At 35.3% G+C, this 17680-nt stretch overlaps 2 protein-coding genes and 1 long non-coding RNA gene across 4 annotated transcripts; all 3 read right to left on the reverse strand.

The window, feature by feature from the left end:
* Positions 1 to 3750: 3750 nt before the first annotated feature.
* Positions 3751 to 4686, reverse strand: LOC147479055 (uncharacterized). The gene has a single exon (XM_086584995.1). It carries the CDS (start codon positions 4384 to 4386, stop codon positions 3796 to 3798), a length of 591 nt encoding a protein of 196 aa, XP_086441121.1. The 5' UTR covers positions 4387 to 4686; the 3' UTR covers positions 3751 to 3795.
* A 2338-nt stretch (positions 4687 to 7024) lies between these two features.
* Positions 7025 to 13174, reverse strand: LOC147479056 (LOW protein: exocyst complex component-like protein). 2 transcript variants are annotated; one of them, XM_086582481.1, is made up of 7 exons: positions 12988 to 13174; positions 12652 to 12746; positions 10543 to 11584; positions 9426 to 9950; positions 8795 to 8983; positions 7724 to 7860; positions 7025 to 7636 (listed from the first exon to the last, which is right to left on the reverse strand). In XM_086582481.1, the coding sequence occupies exons 1-7, from the start codon at positions 13081 to 13083 to the stop codon at positions 7630 to 7632; spliced, it is 2091 nt and encodes a 696-aa protein (XP_086438607.1). In that variant the 5' UTR covers positions 13084 to 13174; the 3' UTR covers positions 7025 to 7629. The 2 variants fall into 2 exon arrangements, with proteins under 2 accessions (XP_086438607.1, XP_086438606.1); XM_086582480.1 differs by having other exon boundaries at positions 7025 to 7647; positions 12988 to 13173.
* Positions 13175 to 13905: 731 nt separating this feature from the next.
* On the reverse strand, positions 13906 to 16902 carry LOC147479057 (uncharacterized). The gene is made up of 2 exons (XR_015209101.1): positions 16073 to 16902; positions 13906 to 14158 (listed from the first exon to the last, which is right to left on the reverse strand). It is a non-coding gene; the product is annotated as an uncharacterized LOC147479057 (long non-coding RNA).
* Between the last annotated feature and the right edge of the window lie 778 nt (positions 16903 to 17680).

Raw genomic sequence — 17680 nt, forward strand, 5'->3', positions numbered from 1 at the left:
TGTTTAACACTACTTTAACAAATAAAAAAATTGTTACATCTTTTTTTAATTTTTTTTTTTCTCACAACATCTTATTAATTTGTATACATTATTTCATATGATCCCAGCTTTTTTCTTTTTTTTTTTCTTGAATAGTCTTCATAAAAAAGTTGAAACTTTAATAGATTTATTTAACAAAGAATTGCAAAAGAGAGAGAGAATACGAGAATAATTTTACACCAAATAAAACAAATATAGAAAAAAAAAAAGAGATTATAGGGAAAAACTATAGAAGACAAAAAAAAATGATATAGGTAAGATTGAATTGTTGGTGTTATACTTAATTATTTATTATGGGGTGATGAAGAACTTTAATTAGTTATGGAGGTGTGCTATTTTACTGTTGGAGAGGGGCGAGGGAACAGAAGGAGTTTAAGTGTTTAACACTACTTTAACAAATAAAAATTGTTATATCTTTTTTTTTTTTTTTTCTCACACATGTTATTGATTTGTTTACGTTATTTCATATGATCCAAACTTTATCTTTTTTTCTTTCTTGAATAGTCTTCGCACAAATTTGAAACTTCAATAGATTTATTTAACAAAGAATTGCGAATATAGAGAGAGAATCTGAGAATAATTATACACCAAATAAAACAAATATTGAGAGAGAGAAAGAGCTGAGATTATAGAGAAAAATCATATAGAAGCAAAAAAAATGATATATGTAAGATTGAATTGTTGGCGTATATATACTTGATTATTTGTCATGGGGTGATGAAGAACTTTAATTAGTATTGAGGTGTGTTATTTTTTTGTTAGAGAAGGCGAGGGAACTGAAGGAGTTTAAGTGTTTAACACTACTTTAACGTGATTTTATGGTTTCCAATTTGCCAATATAAAAACGTTTATCCAACAGTGAAAAATAAATGAAAAACAATAGTGGGTTTTGGTTTTAATTTTTTTCTTTATTTCCCCACTAATAAATCAATAGTGGACAATGACTGGATTATATTGTGGGGGCCCTTGAGCTACGGGGCCCTAAGCGGAGGCCTACTTTGCTATAAGGTTGAGCCGGCCCTGGACACTTAGGTGAGTTCATGATCACCTAAAACGTCGAACCTTTTAAGGAAAGGAGATAGTAGTTTCACGTCTATTATTCACCTATTTTTGTGCCTGGCCACACGCCTTGCTTTTGCAAACTTTTGAAATTTCTTGTCTAATCTCGTTGTCTTGCTCATTATTATGCAAAATATACAAAGGCCTAGTTAAGAAAAATGTCAACAAAATCGCATGCATACATTTAACCCAACATAACACTAACATGTCATTCATGACACATTCAATGAATACTTTGGGTCATTCCCGTCACATTCAAGGAATACCCATTCCTACATTCCCGTACACTCAAAGAATACAGTCAACCTGCAAGGTGAATGTCTTAGTTCCTCTCTAAGGCGGCTTTTCACATGACATCATTAGTCATAAACATTTCATTTCATTTCTTTTCATCAAAAAGGTGTGGAGAGATCTAAATATGTGGGCAACACATTTAATTTTTCACCAGACTTTTTACAATACTTTTTAACACCCAAGAGTTATCATATTCATTATAATATTCTCATCATAAAATAAATATCTTCTCACACAGTAGAATTATTAGTAAAGATTCCAAGTACAATAGTCATTCATCTCGCCTTAATATCAATTATATAAACTATATATATCAAAATTCTCAATTATGAATAACACATTAATTAATTAAATGCCTCAATACCTTTTAAACAACCACAATCACGTACACAATTAAGTACTAACATTGTATACATATAGTTATCACAACAACTAACTAATATATAATATATTGGCTGCACTTTTGCTCAAAACTGTCTACGTATCCAAATCTTTCAAGATTGGAATCAAGTCTTCGTAGTTCTTATCAGCCACATAGTCAAAATCAAAGTCCATCAATACCAATATATATAATTGCATAATACCACATCAAATCTTTATTATATAATGACAAACATATTTATATAAGTTTCGACAACATCCTATTATTGGATTTGTCTACTAAGTTCAATATGTCAAAAGTCTGAAAAGTCAACAATCAAAAAGTCAATGGTCAACAGTCAAAGTCAACGATCAACAATCAACAATCAAAGTCAACGTTCAACAGTCAAAGTTGTGTTCAACAGACTCATGGTTCTTGGCTCATGGTTAAGGTCATGGTTCATGGTCATAGCCATGGTTCAAACCCAACTAACTAAAACTAAAGACTAAAACCCAAAAGATAACTAAAGACTAAAGCCAAAAGTCTAAAACAAAAACCCCGGCCCATGACAACTAAAATAGATTCACATAAATAAACACTTAATATGTTAAAGGCCCATCCCACACAAAATTAAGAACCGGCCCCTATAACTAAACCAAGCCTAACTAGAACAGATTCGGCCCAAAAACAAACTCTAACCAAAGCCCATCTAAATTAATAGAATCCGGTCCACTTAAAAATAAAAAGACCCAACACACAAAAATAATAGAAACCAGCCCAACAACTCAAGGCCCATCTAAATTAATAGAATCCGGTCCACTTAAAATAAAAGGACCCAGCCCACAAAAATTAATAGAATCCGATACGAGAGCAGGGTCTACTGGTATCGGCTCCACATTTACTTCCACCAACTCCTTGACTGTCGATATCTTTCGAATTTTATCCCATGCCAAGGTCACTGTGAATCTTTTAGAGTTCCCTATGGTCCACTGAGGACGATTTTTTAACTGTGAAATCGGATCTTTGATAATGATGGAATTAGGGGAGGAAGTAATAGAGTTCTCAAGTCTATGGTTCTATTCCTGCGAACCCACCAAGATTCAGCAGCATAAACGAGAAAGAGGCAGCCAGTTGTGGTGATGGAGTGGGCATCCTTACTTCAGAGACAACTTCTAATGGTCTACAGGTTTAACTGGAAAATTCCGAGCTGCCAGATTTGATGACATTAAAGTGTGGCAAAACTTTTGCCCATTGTCAACATGTACATTGAAGAGATGTAGATGGCTCTCTAGTGTGGACTCAAATGCATGCTCATTCATTCACTTGTGCGTTTGTTTCTAGTATACGTTAGTACTTTGGTTTTTGGTCTATGTTTCTCTTCCTTACAGTGTATTTCCCTATTATAACGTTCCATTGATGATATATTCTCTGGTTCTCCCTTTCATTGTGATACCTCTAGATTTTGAAAAATGAATGTCTTTTTGAACTGAGTTATCTGTCAGACGGGTACAAACACTTACAGAGATACCAGATTATCCCAAGCCGGTACTTTTTGTTATATTCTCCAGCAGTTCTAAAAGTTATTCTCTATAGATTGGAGATAAGATACCCAAGCATTCTTTATGTTTACCACCTTCTTTTACTTCACCGCAAAGGTGGCTAAGCGCCAAGGAAAAACAATAATTCTAGTGTGAATGCAGGTAACAGAAGTTTAGCAGATTGTGTGCTCATACCTACATTACTCTGGGATCTATAACAAAGATGATTCATTGAACTGAAACATACATCAATGAACGCTGAAAGACTACACCAAGGCAATTATTCATTAGCAAAAAAACATTTTGTCCTAAATGCCCCATTTTAAATAAATGGATAAGTTTGGAATCAAAAATTACAATCAAAACCTTAAAAACAAAAAATAACATTGTCATTATCATTCAACATTCAAAACCAGAACAAAACGTTCTGCATATCATCACATTCCGTCCCTAGAAACCGCAAACATCGATTCGATTCGTCAACAACCCTTTTCAAGCAATATACTAATTACACAAAACAACCCTTGTAAGAGCAAGAACAAGGCAAGACACCCCAATAAAAAACAAAGTAACAAAATCTCTTCCAGACCATCTTCTCACAATTTTAGCCTCAACCTTTAAACTCTTGGCCCTTCGAAGCGCGTCAACTTCCTTCAACAGATCAAACTCCACTCCTTTCTTCTTCAATTCCTCAACACATTTTCCCAGAAGCATCCCATCTTCTTTCTCTCTTTCCAGCAACTTCTCCATATGAGTTTCGACAGCAGTCTTATACCTTATAGCCCAAATTATAACCAATGAACACAGAAGAGAACAAAGAGATGGTATCCAAGATCTATGACAAGATTCAAAGTTAGGTTCTTTTGAACTGAAGAGTAGAAGAAGAACAGTTGAATGGAAAAGGAAGTAGAAGCAGTAAAGTTGGGTTATTTCTTTGCGAATGGTGTCGATTTGAGTTTCTTTAAGTGCAACACGAGAAAGTATTAGTTCTTCTTCTTTAAGCCATTGTTTGAGAAGAAGCTTGTGAGTTGGGCTTTCTGCAATTTGGTGAAGTGGATGTTGTGAATAATGTTTTGGGTGTTGTTCAGACATCATTTTGTTGAGAGAAATGAGGGGTGGTTCCGTGGTTTTAGTGAAGCAGAGCAAATTGTGATGTTTGGAGAAGAAGAAGATAAAATATGACCGTTTTATATTTAAATTTCAAGTTTTCTAACGGTCGGATCTGGGAAATAAATTTAGTTTCTGATATTACCCCTCTTTGTTTGAAGAAATGAGAGCATTCCCAATGTAGTGGACTATTATTCACCCTTCATGTAAGCAGTATTTTCTCTATTTTCCACCGTTTTAGTGAAAAACAAGGTGAGGCTGCCTAATGCAAAGATGAATATTAATCTCGGACGGGATGTTAGATTCCGTATGGACAAAATCGAAAAAACGCTCCGGACGGAATGAAACATCCCATTTGAAATTTTTAAAAAAAAACGAAAAAAAAGTCGAATGCGAGACGGAATGAAACATTATGTCAAAAAAAAAACACGAGACGGAATCCAACATCCCGTCCGAAGTTTACAACTCAACCACTATCTCGGTTGAAAGTTTCACCTTCGTTTTGACTTGGGAAAATAGTCACCACCATATTCACCTTTGCATTGGGAAAAAGTTTTGAACAAAAAAGAGGTGAATAAAGTCACAAACCCTCCATATCCACCTGCATTGGGAATGCTCTGGTTTGAGACTGGCCTCCATAACTTATATATTTTCGTTAAAACTTTCTTGGTTATATATATGGGATTAATAACAATGATACTAACTAATATGGGATTTGGATCGATTAACAATGCAGTAGTACTGTAGTAGTATTCTTTTCTCGTAGTATAAAACTATATATGATCTTACACAAATCACAAATGCATTAGGTAAATCCTAGACAAAAATAAATAAATAAACGTTTTAGTTGTATATTAGTAACACTTTATTGACAACATCTCAGCAGCTAATAAAGGAAAATGTGCGACTAGCATGCTGATAAGTTCACGACATTCAGATTGCTAGTTTTACTTACTATCGTGCAGCTAAGGTGCGTGGACTTTTATGCCATCAGCTGCAGAAAGGACTTAAAACAAGAAAAAAGAAAGTGCAATTGATAATGTTAGCCAAAAGGTATAGCAAATATTTACTAACAATCTGATATTGACAAGGCACACTTCTAGATCCATGGAAAAAAACATAAATGTTATAATGGTTCTTATCAAGTAAAGGGAACATCTAATTAGGAAATAACGATCATACCAGAGATTGATGGGGCCAAAATACCATCACTGATAAGCATACTAGTACCCAAGAGTACAGCTAGGAGTAGTAAAATGCGAGAACTGCAATGATTCTTGAAGTGCTGTTTTACTAATAAGCTTGTTCTTTTCCTTCACAGAATTTTCAGAATTGTAAGCAGATAAGTTACCTTCTGCGGCACCGGAAGAGTTCAGAAGGCCCATCTGGGAGTCTCGGCAGAGTAGTGAGTACAAAGCAAAGATTCCACCTGTTTTTTGTGAAAAAAAATCTTAGATACAAAGCAAAGTCTCTTCTCTCACTATTTTAAACAGTGAGTTGATTGCCCATAGACTAAGTATTGGGAAGTACTTTCACCATTGTCATCTGCTCCTAGAACAAATATTATATACTTGCAGAGAGGAATTAGAGTCAAAGTCCAGAAAACCAAAGAAAGTAACCCAAGGATCTCATCATCGTTGTCCTGAAGGCGTGTCCTCCTTGAGAATGTGCTTGTGAATACATAGACAGGTGAAATGCTCAAGTCGGCCAAAAACAACACCAAAGCTCTGATAGGCTCTCAACAGTGTGGTCGAGTAAGCTTTCTGCAAGTATGACAATATGTATCCAGGTTAATAAAGTAACTATTGCATATGCACAATATAATGATGAAAGTACTACAAAGAAAGTGGGAAATCAAGCAGTTGAACACCATAAACAACACCAAGAAGGATACTCTTCAATGGTTACAAATGCAAAAGTGCTTATCACAGTGCCACAGTAGTTGCCGGTTTTTATATATACCAATTAATATCGTTGTCCAACACAAGACCGTAAAAATTCTACTGCGAAAAGTTATGTGATCTATTGCTTATTTGCTTGCATTTTACTTGCATGTGTTTCTAGAGAAAACACATGCAAGTAAAAATACTAAAACATGTCGAAAATCTAAATGAAAAGAAAAGGAAGCAATGAAAAAATGAAAACTCACCAACCAAGATTCACGAGACTGGCTACCAGATTCAAGGACCATTCTCAAACGTCGAGAAACAAAATCAAATCCAATGTTCTCTAGCTACCTCTATAAAGCTCTTCTTTTGGAATTCACAGTGACAATGAAAAACATTCTCACTTCGTTGAAGTTAAAACAGAAGCTAGTTTTTGAGAGAGGAAAAAAACATATTTAAAGACAACCGGGAAAACCAACGAACTGGTCTGGGATAGTTCCAATGTAATACATGCACGTACTAGTACACTTTGAGTTCTAACTCTCCTGCTGACATTCTCTCACAACATTCTGCAAACTAAAAGATGGTGTGAATGGCAGTTCGGCTCACCCATAAATTTGTCCATATGTATCAGCACAGAATCAATTACAAATATATTTTTTGAGTGCAAATTCTTTGACGCATTTTTGAAAGACATCAAAAGTTGTATGTTAATTACAGCCAGAATAGCAGTTACTCAATTGGCAAAAACTTGTTTTCGACATCTCATTTATAAGGTAGTAATCGACATTTTTTTCAAGATGGTAAATTGAATACAAATAGGATCAGATATTACAATTTCAAATCTGTAAAAAGCTTCGCCTCAGGTGAATGAGCTTGATAGATGACGAAGCAGCAATATATCCAGAATGATATAATACTTCCAGCAAAGGGTAACATACATCAACAGCTAAAACAACACACGCTGGTATATTGGTACTTCGACCTGTAATTTTACTGAAGAACGTCTTCCAATGAACAAGGCTTCTCTTCCAATGAACATCTTCCAAATATTCCAAGCAGATTGAGCACGAGCAATGGCACATTTTAACATGATATTCTGAATAATTCTGCTGTTCAAGACTCTGGATCTGTAAAATAATTGGGGCTTTCACCCTCGTCCATATTTGCTGACGCAAAAGACTCGGTCGACGACTCAATTGTCGAAGGGCAAGAAGCACTATCATCAGAATCAGATATACCATCATGAATAATCATATGCCCTTCGTCGTTATCTGATGCTTCTGACCCAGATGTGCCCATGAGAAGCTTGTTGATTGCTGCCTTTGCAGTTTCCACAAACCATTCATCCTCTGGTAGCGCACTAGAAAACATAAAGTTTAAGTAAATTAATGTGTAAGCACAGAGAGAGAGAGAGAGAGAGAGAGATGGACCAGTACTTTTGTGGGTCAATGCCTCTGGCAGAGAACGTTCTGACAGCTCGAGCAATAATGGCAGAGGAACTCTGATGAACATTTCGGGATGGGTAGCCACCACAAACAGCAATTTCCACGATGAAGTGCATGTCAAGAATTAGCTGACAAATGAAAACTTGTGTCAAATTTGAGGCCGGAAAAGAAAAAGAAATGCAGTACAATCAACAAAATCTGCCAAATAAATCTTCATGTAATCCTTAATTCGAGTTTGCATTGCTCAGAGTGTAGAAAAAGCCAAACAACATAACCAGATAAACACCCTGATCTCTATCGATCATGCGCCACAAGTAAAGCTATGTAGCATTGTAGCCATAGTACGCAGTAGAAAAGCCTCCTATGCTTTCTGATATATTTCATGGTAATAGAAAAAGACTATTTCTCAAATGATAAGGGCAGCTCAAAATCCCTGGTGCAAAGAAGTAGATGTCCAGAGCAATTGTCTTAGAGGGGTATATAACGTTGGGACTACAATACTAAGATAACTATTATGGTCATGATTCTCCCAAAAGTGGATATAATTTTGGGGTCGATCATTGTAAACCAGCCAATATATCTACACTTTCTGGTATATCCTGTGCAGTTTAATCGGAAATGCGTTGCTAATGGTCCAGGACCGACTAGCGATTGGCCTAGTCGATCGGGGACTAATCACAATTAATGAAGAGATTCTCCCACACGGCCACACAATCTTTTTTCGGATAATTCTCTCGAACAAGAAGATTAACTAAGGTAAGAGTAAGGTGGTTTTGGGGGCTTTGCTTGTTATGGTAGCTGGTTCCACTACTTAAATACATACGATCAAAACATGGTTCACCTGAAGGTTTTATTGGATTTGACAAAAGAATGTGAAAGTATGAAACTATCCTCATGCTCAACGAGATCGGTAAGAAGTCAAAATTCAAAGAAGATCAATCATACTGATAAAAATAACAATAAAATTAACACACTGCTTCATGTTATGTTACAGAGAATAACTGAGTTATCAGAAGTGAGGATCATTGAGGAGGACAGAGATTTGTTGGAAAGATAACAGACCTGTTGCAATCCAAGTGGTTGTAGTTCACAAGAATCATCTTCAAACACATCCCAAAACTCTTGCTCATCAGATAACCACATTACCACAGTTTCTGTCAGCCTGGCAAGCAAAATTTTCTGTATCTTCTCTTTCCCAAGCAGTACATCCCCAGCAACTGTTGCCAACTGCTGCAATTTTGCAAACAATGCCTGCATACTTGCACAACCTCACTATTAGGGTGTAATTATCCTCAATTTGATTACCAGGGATTTACTTATTCTATATTTCATTTTTGCATGTCACGTTTTGGTAAAAATTAACTTGCATAATGGACATGGTATTGTATGTGATGAGTGGAATGATGACACGACATAATGGATGACTGCATTAACTGTGAGCAAGTATCACTACTATAATTTAAAGAGTGAAGACCATTATAGAGCATCTACAGCAACATAAACAATTCTAACAATAAAAAGACCACCGTAACTTCAGCTGACCAATTAAAGGAATAACATATGCACTGGAAGGCAGAGCCAGCCAGAATGATCTCTATCCCACTGAAATGATGACCCGTTTTGGGTAAGTAAATCCCTGCCCAAGTTTACCTAGGCCTCAAAAGATTGAAAACTATAAGAGAGATTGAATCACCTGGAATGGCAGTGAAGGGAGAGGGTGGGAGTCCCAAAATAGATCATTTCCTTTCCCGCTGAAATATATTTGTGCATCTAACTGCATTTTGCCTTCTCTCGAGTAAATGAAATTCAAAACATATTGCCGACAGAAATGATCTCTGAGCTTATCCAAGGAGTGCTGAAGATGGCGTCTCCAATCCTTGAAGTCTACACTATTACTCGTGGTAGGACCTAAGTTTTCAGAAGGCCCACTTCCTGGTTCTTTGCTTTCACTCTTCCCACTCCAAATTCTTGATACAGCCATTGGTAGCAAGTCATCAGCAACAGTGAAAGCAGTTCCCAAAAGTGAAAGTTGTTGTGCATCAGTTTCAACCCTGAAGTTTAATACTTCTTTATGCTCGGTGAGATTGTCATCTTCAGAGGGCCCAGGTAAAGCTTTAATTAAAGCATCGACATACTTATCAAATAGGTGAGAAATTCTGGTTAAAATAGTTCCTCCAAAATGAGTAATTGCAAATGGCGTGAGCTGTTCAACAATATCCTGTAAAGGAAAATTAACATCTATAACTTGGTATCGGAACATTAACTTTCCTGCTATAAATCAAAGACATTTTAGTTTGTTCTAATGTAAGAATAATAGTGAAAACAGTTCAAAACCCATTAACTTCTAAGACTTTTGCCAATACAGGCATAGACTGATATACACATGCACATAAGATTTTGCAATAGAATGGCCATAAACGCACATGGCCACATGCACATAAGATTTTGCAATAGAATCGCCATAAACGCACATGGCCTTATTGATGTACCTCTTTGGGCTGGGAAACATAGAAGTTGATGCTGTGAGGGCTAATGCTTTTAATATATGGCAAGCGTGTGCATCAGCAAGTGGAGTTTAATATAACAGAAATTAAATAAGTTCTTCCAGCGCAAAAGATAATTTTGTTACAGCAAACACATACAAATGTGCAGATATGTGAGTCAAGGTCAGATTTTCTTCATGGGAACTCAGTTTTATTTGCAAATGTGATAGAGCACAAAGGTACCTAATTTAAATCTCCATGGACCATGGCTACAAACTAGATATGTAAAATGTATGTAATGTAAAAACTAAAAAGATGTCAACTTACTCTAACAATGAACATGAATCTTGTTCCACTATCAATAACCGCATTATCCGATGATACCATGGGAGACAGAGGAGACATGGTGTGAGGCGACAAGGGCAAGGCTCCATCATTTCCTTCCAAATCAAGGACCATTCTTCTAGCTCGCCTAAAATTCATCTCCAGAACCTCTTCAAAATAAGGGCGTAAAAGCGCCTTAAGCAATTTATCAAGTTTCAGGCCTTGTGATTCCAACGTTAAGCAGTGACTAAAACTAGCCTGAACACAAATACTTGCTGACCGTAAAGCAGAAACCATCTCAGATGGCGGTGCATGCTCTTTCACCAATCTTACAAAAGACTCCAGTTCCCATTCTGCCCACTGCAAATTTCTATTTGTATAAGCAGGTGTGTCACCAAATATCAAATGAGATTCCTTCACCATCAACAAGATTGTTGAAAATACAATTTTGGAAAGAGAAGCAGAATACGTTTCAGGATAAACTGAACATGATGGAAGGAACAGCTCAATGTTCTTCTGAAGACGAGATCCATATGCTTTCAGCAGTATCTGATGTGCCAAAGTACCTTTTCCAATTTTGAGTAAACTAGATAAAGCTTTCTTAAGTTCACCAATGCCAACAGATGGCTGCTCACTGATCTCAACAAGTTGATCCATGAGCATTGCTTTCCTTTGCAGGAAAGCCGACTTATATGAGGAGGTTTTGGTAGATGAGGTACCTTCTGCGACATTCAGCTCAGGTGAGTTTCTTTCTTCCGCATTTAGAGACTCCAGCGCTTCTTCAACTTTATGCTCAGCCAAGAGGACATCAATATTCTCCAAGAATGTCAACTTGTGATCTTCTAACTCAGTAATCACTGGATCTTGACGTTGAACTGTTTGAGAGTCTTCTTCCGCTTCTGGACTGTCAGAATCATCTTGGTTCCATTCTTCCAACTCACGGAAAACACCACTCATCAAATCCTGTACAAGAATACCTTGAGTTGACACATGCTTTTGTAGTTCAATTAACTCGTGCTCCATCTCTACAACCTCTTCTGATATCCTGCATGCAATTTGTACGCCAGTGACATACACTGTTTAATAAAATGGATGTGAGAGAAATTTAATATTTCAACCTAATTACTGGACTATATAAGATGCAAGGAACATCCTTTATAGACCATAATATGATGCTTCTCTGGAACATGGATGGACAGAAATGTCAATATTCTTGGGCCTGGCTAGTCTTACAAGAGCCATAACTCTCTGCAGATTGGTCTAGTAAGAACGCAAGAAGAAGCTCAAGTTGTAGCAAATGCTCCTATCACGTCCCACAATCCCCTACCATTAATAATAGTATTCCCTCTAAAAACAAAATGATCAGGGCAACCCGCAAAATAAAAAACAACAAATCAAAGCAAAAACAAAAAACTAAGATCTCAGTGTAGAGTGTATCCTTAAATGGGAGAAGAGATTTAGCAGACCACTGTCACGTGTTATCAATTAAAACCTAAGATGGCTTACTATTGTTTCCGTTTTCTGTAATTTATTTGCTATACCAAGTAACTTATTCTCATTGACCATTTTCATACCTATCAGTCAACAACTACATAATACAATTCCCCAGCTAAACACATCAGTATTTATCAGTAGTCAGCTTCCAATTTCACATATCTGAATACATTGTCATTTTACGTACCTGAATTCACAGGATATGAGTTCCAGCTATCTACATTTTGCAATTAATGTTTCTTGTAAGGAATATTAGCACTTGTTTAAATATATTCTTATCTAACACTGATTAATCATAAAAGACCAAGAGCAGGTTCAGGTATGAGTTCCAAGTTCAAGGAATATTTTCTATCTTTGAGTTTCTTTTACCTCCTAAAATCTCGTGGATACAAACTTCTCTGTATTTGCAAAAGGACCAAGACAAAATTTGATCACCAAATGTCCAACCACCTTGCAGTGGTTCCAGAAGTTAGGGCCTTTTTACCAACAATATACTCTTTGCAAGGTTGATGTAAACCACATTACTACTAGCATATTATTTCAAACCTTTAAATGTGCAATGACTTGTGTAAATACCTGTGATCTATTCTCCTTAAACATAGAAATTGCATGTATTACCTCAGGAATGCAAGATACTTGGACTGCATATTCCCACATAAATTTTCCACTGCATCCTTGAGGTCCAAAAGCTCACAACATAACTTTCTAATTCTCTGCACAAAAAAAAAGAAACATACACACTTCACAATGAAATTGCATAATAAAAAGTGTAGTTAAGCTGAATTGAAATGCTTGTCTTTAATATATCACACTTATAAAAAAAAAAAACCAAACTTGAAATAAAATGCATCTAAACTATTCAAAATGAAGATTTATATGACAAAAGAAAGAGCCCCTTTTGGTTATTTCATGTATTGAAGTTGAAATAATGAGTGGGCCATTTCAAGAAAGAACCTTTTCAGTGTTGGATTGGTAGATGGAGTTAACTTTGGATTGTGGTGTGATCCATTCGTGTGTTGGGAAGTCTTCTTCTTCTTCACTGCTCTCCATCTCTCTCTCTTGCTCACAACACTCAGTGTTGAATGAAGAAGAAGAAGAAGAAGAAGAAGAAGATGGAGTTTTTTTAGGACAAGCCTCAAAATCTCATCTGATATATCGAAGTTTTATATTCAGTTCAAAATTATCGGTTTTCTCGATATTTACGACTATAATTTGAAATATATCGATATATTATATTAGTATACTGCATAGCCGTGGGAGCGTGAGCGGAGCATAACACTTCATTGGACTAAAATACGATCTTATCTTATTATTTAACTATAAATTTTCTTTTGAAAAAAAAAATTTATCACCAGTTGGACTAAAATTAAAAGACTTTGAAAAAAATTCAAAATGTTCAGATAAAAGATTAGGCAAACCACGTAACCATGTTTATTTAAAAGATTGAAATACTATGTTCTATTAATAGGAAAGTGATTGACAATTTCAAAGCTGTGAAAGTTTTAAAAGAAGAGGCCAATGCTAACTTTGAATCCATTGAAATGTTACTAAGTGAAATGGCAAAAGAGAAACCGAGGCGATTTTCATATGGAGATCTCAGAACTGTTACATCAAATTTCTATTTTAAAGTGGCTCTGGTTACTATGGAACTGTCTCTGGGCATGCAATTACCAGTCGAGGGTCTAACAGAGAGTAAATTTAATATTTTTTATTCGTAAATGTCAAAATTTCTTGATATTTACGACTATGATTTGAAATGTATTGATATTTCTCGATATATTATATTATCTTTTTTTTTTCTAGGTTGTTTCTTTTGGTTAACTGTTAACATCAATTACTTTGACTAATTTTATATAAGTGAAGATGGTCGTATTCTTGTATGCATAAATTTATTGTGCTTGTTATTCTCTCAATTGACAAAAAGAATGACTATGAGATATTTTGATGCACACTTTTCTGCTTGTTTGAAGCTTATAAAAAGATTACAATGGTTACAAATAGTCCCACGTTCTTATAGGCTATATATATAGCAGCATTGCAGCAGTATGAGGCTTAACCGCTTAAGACACACTAATTTATGGAGTGTATTCTTCAAGACTTCAACATTTCAACCTACAAATTTCATCTGCAAGCACATCATAAAGTTATTGAAAATATTCAGATCACCATTCCTATTAAACCAGATAAACATTGAAAATAGGAAAACATAAATAATCTAACAAAATAGTAAGTATTACTAATTTACTACCTGCAGAAGCGATATTGAATTCTGCTAGCCTACAAGTCTACATGATATTAAGATAGTTATGAGGTGAACTCTTTCATGTTTATCATCACTAGCTGACAGAAAGAAATAAGACTCAGTCAAACAGTGACCCATGGTCAGAGCTCGAACCATTCTAAAATTCTAATTGTATATGTAAGCACTAAGACATCCAAAATACCTGCTAAGAACAATCATCATCCAGTTTAGTTTCGCAGATAGGTTCAACAGATTCTAAGAAAACAAGTTACATAGTAATCTTCTTTCAGATATATTAGCAATATGAAATGAAAAACATGGAGGTTTACAAAGAAAGAGGAATGTATGTTAGTTTGTTCATCCTTTCAGAGATATGGAAACTTGTTAAAGCTATGTGTTGGGGAACTGAGTGAAACAGAGTCAATTCTACAACAAAACTGATCTATTCAGTAAAGCAATACCACAAACCACCTCCAGGGACGGAACCAGGATTCTAACTCTGGAGGTGCGAGTAGTGGAACTTCTGAAAAAAAGGGTGCAGTAATAGAACTTCTTAAGAACTTTCTGGGTGCAAGTCCTTATTGTTTGGGCATACTTCTAGCAAGTTCCTAGTACAGTGGAGGAGTTTTTTCCAATCTTTGGGGGTGCAGTTGCACCCCCTTAGATCCATCCCTGACCACCTCTCAGCTCTCTCGCTCTCTCCTCTATTCTTTTTCTGTCTCTAGATGTGTAAACTGATGCAACAACACAAAGAAAGAATCAGCATACCAGTAGACACGCCCATACCACCAACATCATATGTGATGATGCTTCTGCAAACACTTTTGCTAGCACAGTAGCACTGACTAATTCTCTCAACTTACTTAGCTCTCTCGTGACAGACTTGGGTTGGCCCTTCATAGTGACATATTGGACACTCAAGTGTGAACAATCTCTCTCCTCCTCCGTTTACTTCTTCCCCATATAGAATCTTCTACCTTCATCTTTCAACAACTACCTATACTTTTACTATAAGGGTACATAGCCTACATCTTCTTTTTTTTCCGTAAGTTGGATTATCGGAGGTTTAAGATACTCTGCAATTCTTCTTTTTTAAATTTGACAATAACACAGCACAGCCCACAACAAATTTGTATAGCTTAGATGTTACTTGCCGCATCCCACCAATCAGGTTGATTTCCAGGATGAAAAACTTTAAATCAAACTTTTGATCGCAAGCTGCTCTTCATTCTTCATCAAACTTTTCAACAAAAAGGATAGAAAAGCATGTTCTTAAATTTGGTGATTAAATTCCAACATATCGATTTCATTAGGGAATTACTGTGTTATTAAAACAATGAAGAAGACATTGTTCGTAAGTCAATGATTGTTGTCGAAAACAGTAACGGTCTAACTCAAACGTAGAGAACCCTAGGAATCCAACCTAAAATTAGTTTCGACTTCAAGTGTATATAACCCTTTCGATTATCTACATTCTACATTGTGGGGAAAACAAAAATGTATGAAGGTCCACTTTTGCATATGTAATCTGCTCATCAATATCTCTAAACATTCTCGCTACAATTTGTCCACATTGCTCTCATACCATCTTTAAGGCATTACACACAAAATTTGTATAGAAGTTAAACCATATTCAATCACAGCATACAAGACTATCATTGAAACTAAATAAACCATGCTTTGAAAGAAGATCAAAAACCATCTATTCTTCTTCCTTCCATTTGTTTCTAACAATTACAACCACATTAATGTAATAGTTTTTGCATTATTAAAATATCCAAAAAAAAAAAAAATTACCAGATGCTATCTTCTTCTTTTGAAGCTCATGATATCCTCTTCTTCACTCAAATTATGACAAGACACTCTCTTCCCTCCTCTACAAACACCATTCCTCATTCTCAACTCTACATTATTAACCCCTAACGCCAAATCCATCCCAAACTTAAACTTCACTTTGGGACGCTTAACCGGCAACAACTCCTTCTTCTTTTTCTCCACATTCACTCTCTTCCTCTCAACATTCCCATCCACTAAACAATCACAAACATTCTTCTCTTCTACAACAACTCCAAACATCTCTTCTCTACAAACCTTAACATCAACATCTTTATAAGTACTAATATCAGGAAGTCTTGGCACCCAAGTAGGAAAATGTGAAAACCTCAAAACTTGATCACCCCTTACATCAAAATCCATTCTTTTACACTTCCCTCTTCTCGGTATCGGTTTTGCAAAAGGAATTTCATCAATTGCGTCAACAAAAATCATTATATCATTCAAAACACTAGATTTTAATAAACCATTCTTTAAATTTGAACAACCTTTAAACCCTTGAACAAAACTCATCTCTTCAATTGCATAAACAATGTCAAAAACATTACTTTCTGTTCTTCCACTTGAATTTGCACTTAAAAAAGCTGTTTTTGAGAGGGTTTTGAGGTAATGAGTTAATATGTTTGATAGTGCATTTAATGCTGATGATTGGGTGAATTTGAAACCAACTGATTGACATATTTGAGATACTGAAATTTTTGCTATTGTTGGTTGGAAGTTTTGAGGTGATGATGATGAAGTTTCTTTCATGGTGGGAGGTTTTTTTTTTTTTGAGGGAGAAAAAAATTATGTGGGGAATCGAACTCTAGACCATTTTATTTTACTGGTTTAGTTTGGGCCTAAATTCGTGTTGGGTGGGTTTCATATCGTGTCGCTAACCGGGTCACGAAATTAGGAGAGCAAACCCAAAAAGACCCTTTTGGGTCATTTAAGGGTTGACCTCAAACCCGAACCCATTCAAATAAATGGGTTGGTTTTCAAGGGTCAAACATGTTAGCGTATATAACCGGATAACCCGTTAGTATACCCGATTAGTTCCCCGGTCCAATAGATCGGGTCATCAGATAACCCGTGAAGTTTTGTTTTAAGTCCTTAAACATATTTATTAATATTTTATTAAATCTCATAATCCCAATTAAGACAAAAAAAAAAATACTAAACAAACAAAATGAAACAACTATATAGCCAAAACAAAAACATAACCAAACTAAACAACAGATATATAATATTATAGATTCATTAAATAAAAAATATATTATTAAATAAACATCAACTATTACCCGATTATATAAAAAATAACATTTTCGTTTTTTTTAAAAAATTTCGATTTATTTAATATAAGGGTTCAATGTTAATAACGATCATATATTTGATTGAATGAATCTATAATATTCTATATGTTTTTGTTGATCCTTCTAAAAAGTTGTTTGATTTTTTTTTTTTTTTTTTGCAGATAATTGGGATTATGAGATTTAATAAAATTTGGAAACATATATATTTTAAATATTCTTTATAAAAAAGGTCATAAGGTACGGGTTGATGGTTACCTATTTAGGAACTAATCGAGTATAC

The sequence above is a fragment of the Coptis chinensis genome, chromosome 9, assembly GCF_015680905.1.
Source record: "Coptis chinensis isolate HL-2020 chromosome 9, ASM1568090v1, whole genome shotgun sequence".
NCBI lineage: Eukaryota > Viridiplantae > Streptophyta > Magnoliopsida > Ranunculales > Ranunculaceae > Coptis > Coptis chinensis.

What these genes read in the sequence shown, in the direction of transcription:
- LOC147479055 (XM_086584995.1), bottom strand. Translation starts at nt 4,386, where the DNA reads ATGATGTCTGAACAACACCCAAAACATTATTCACAACATCCACTTCAC.
- LOC147479056 (XM_086582480.1), bottom strand. Translation starts at nt 13,083, where the DNA reads ATGGAGAGCAGTGAAGAAGAAGAAGACTTCCCAACACACGAATGGATC. An exon ending in AAGTATCTTGCATTCCTGAG is followed by an intron (nt 11,585 to 12,651) that starts GTAATACATGCA and finishes AATTGCATGCAG; the next exon opens with GATATCAGAAGAGGTTGTAG. An exon ending in AGAGGCATTGACCCACAAAA is followed by an intron (nt 7,648 to 7,723) that starts GTACTGGTCCAT and finishes TATGTTTTCTAG; the next exon opens with TGCGCTACCAGAGGATGAAT.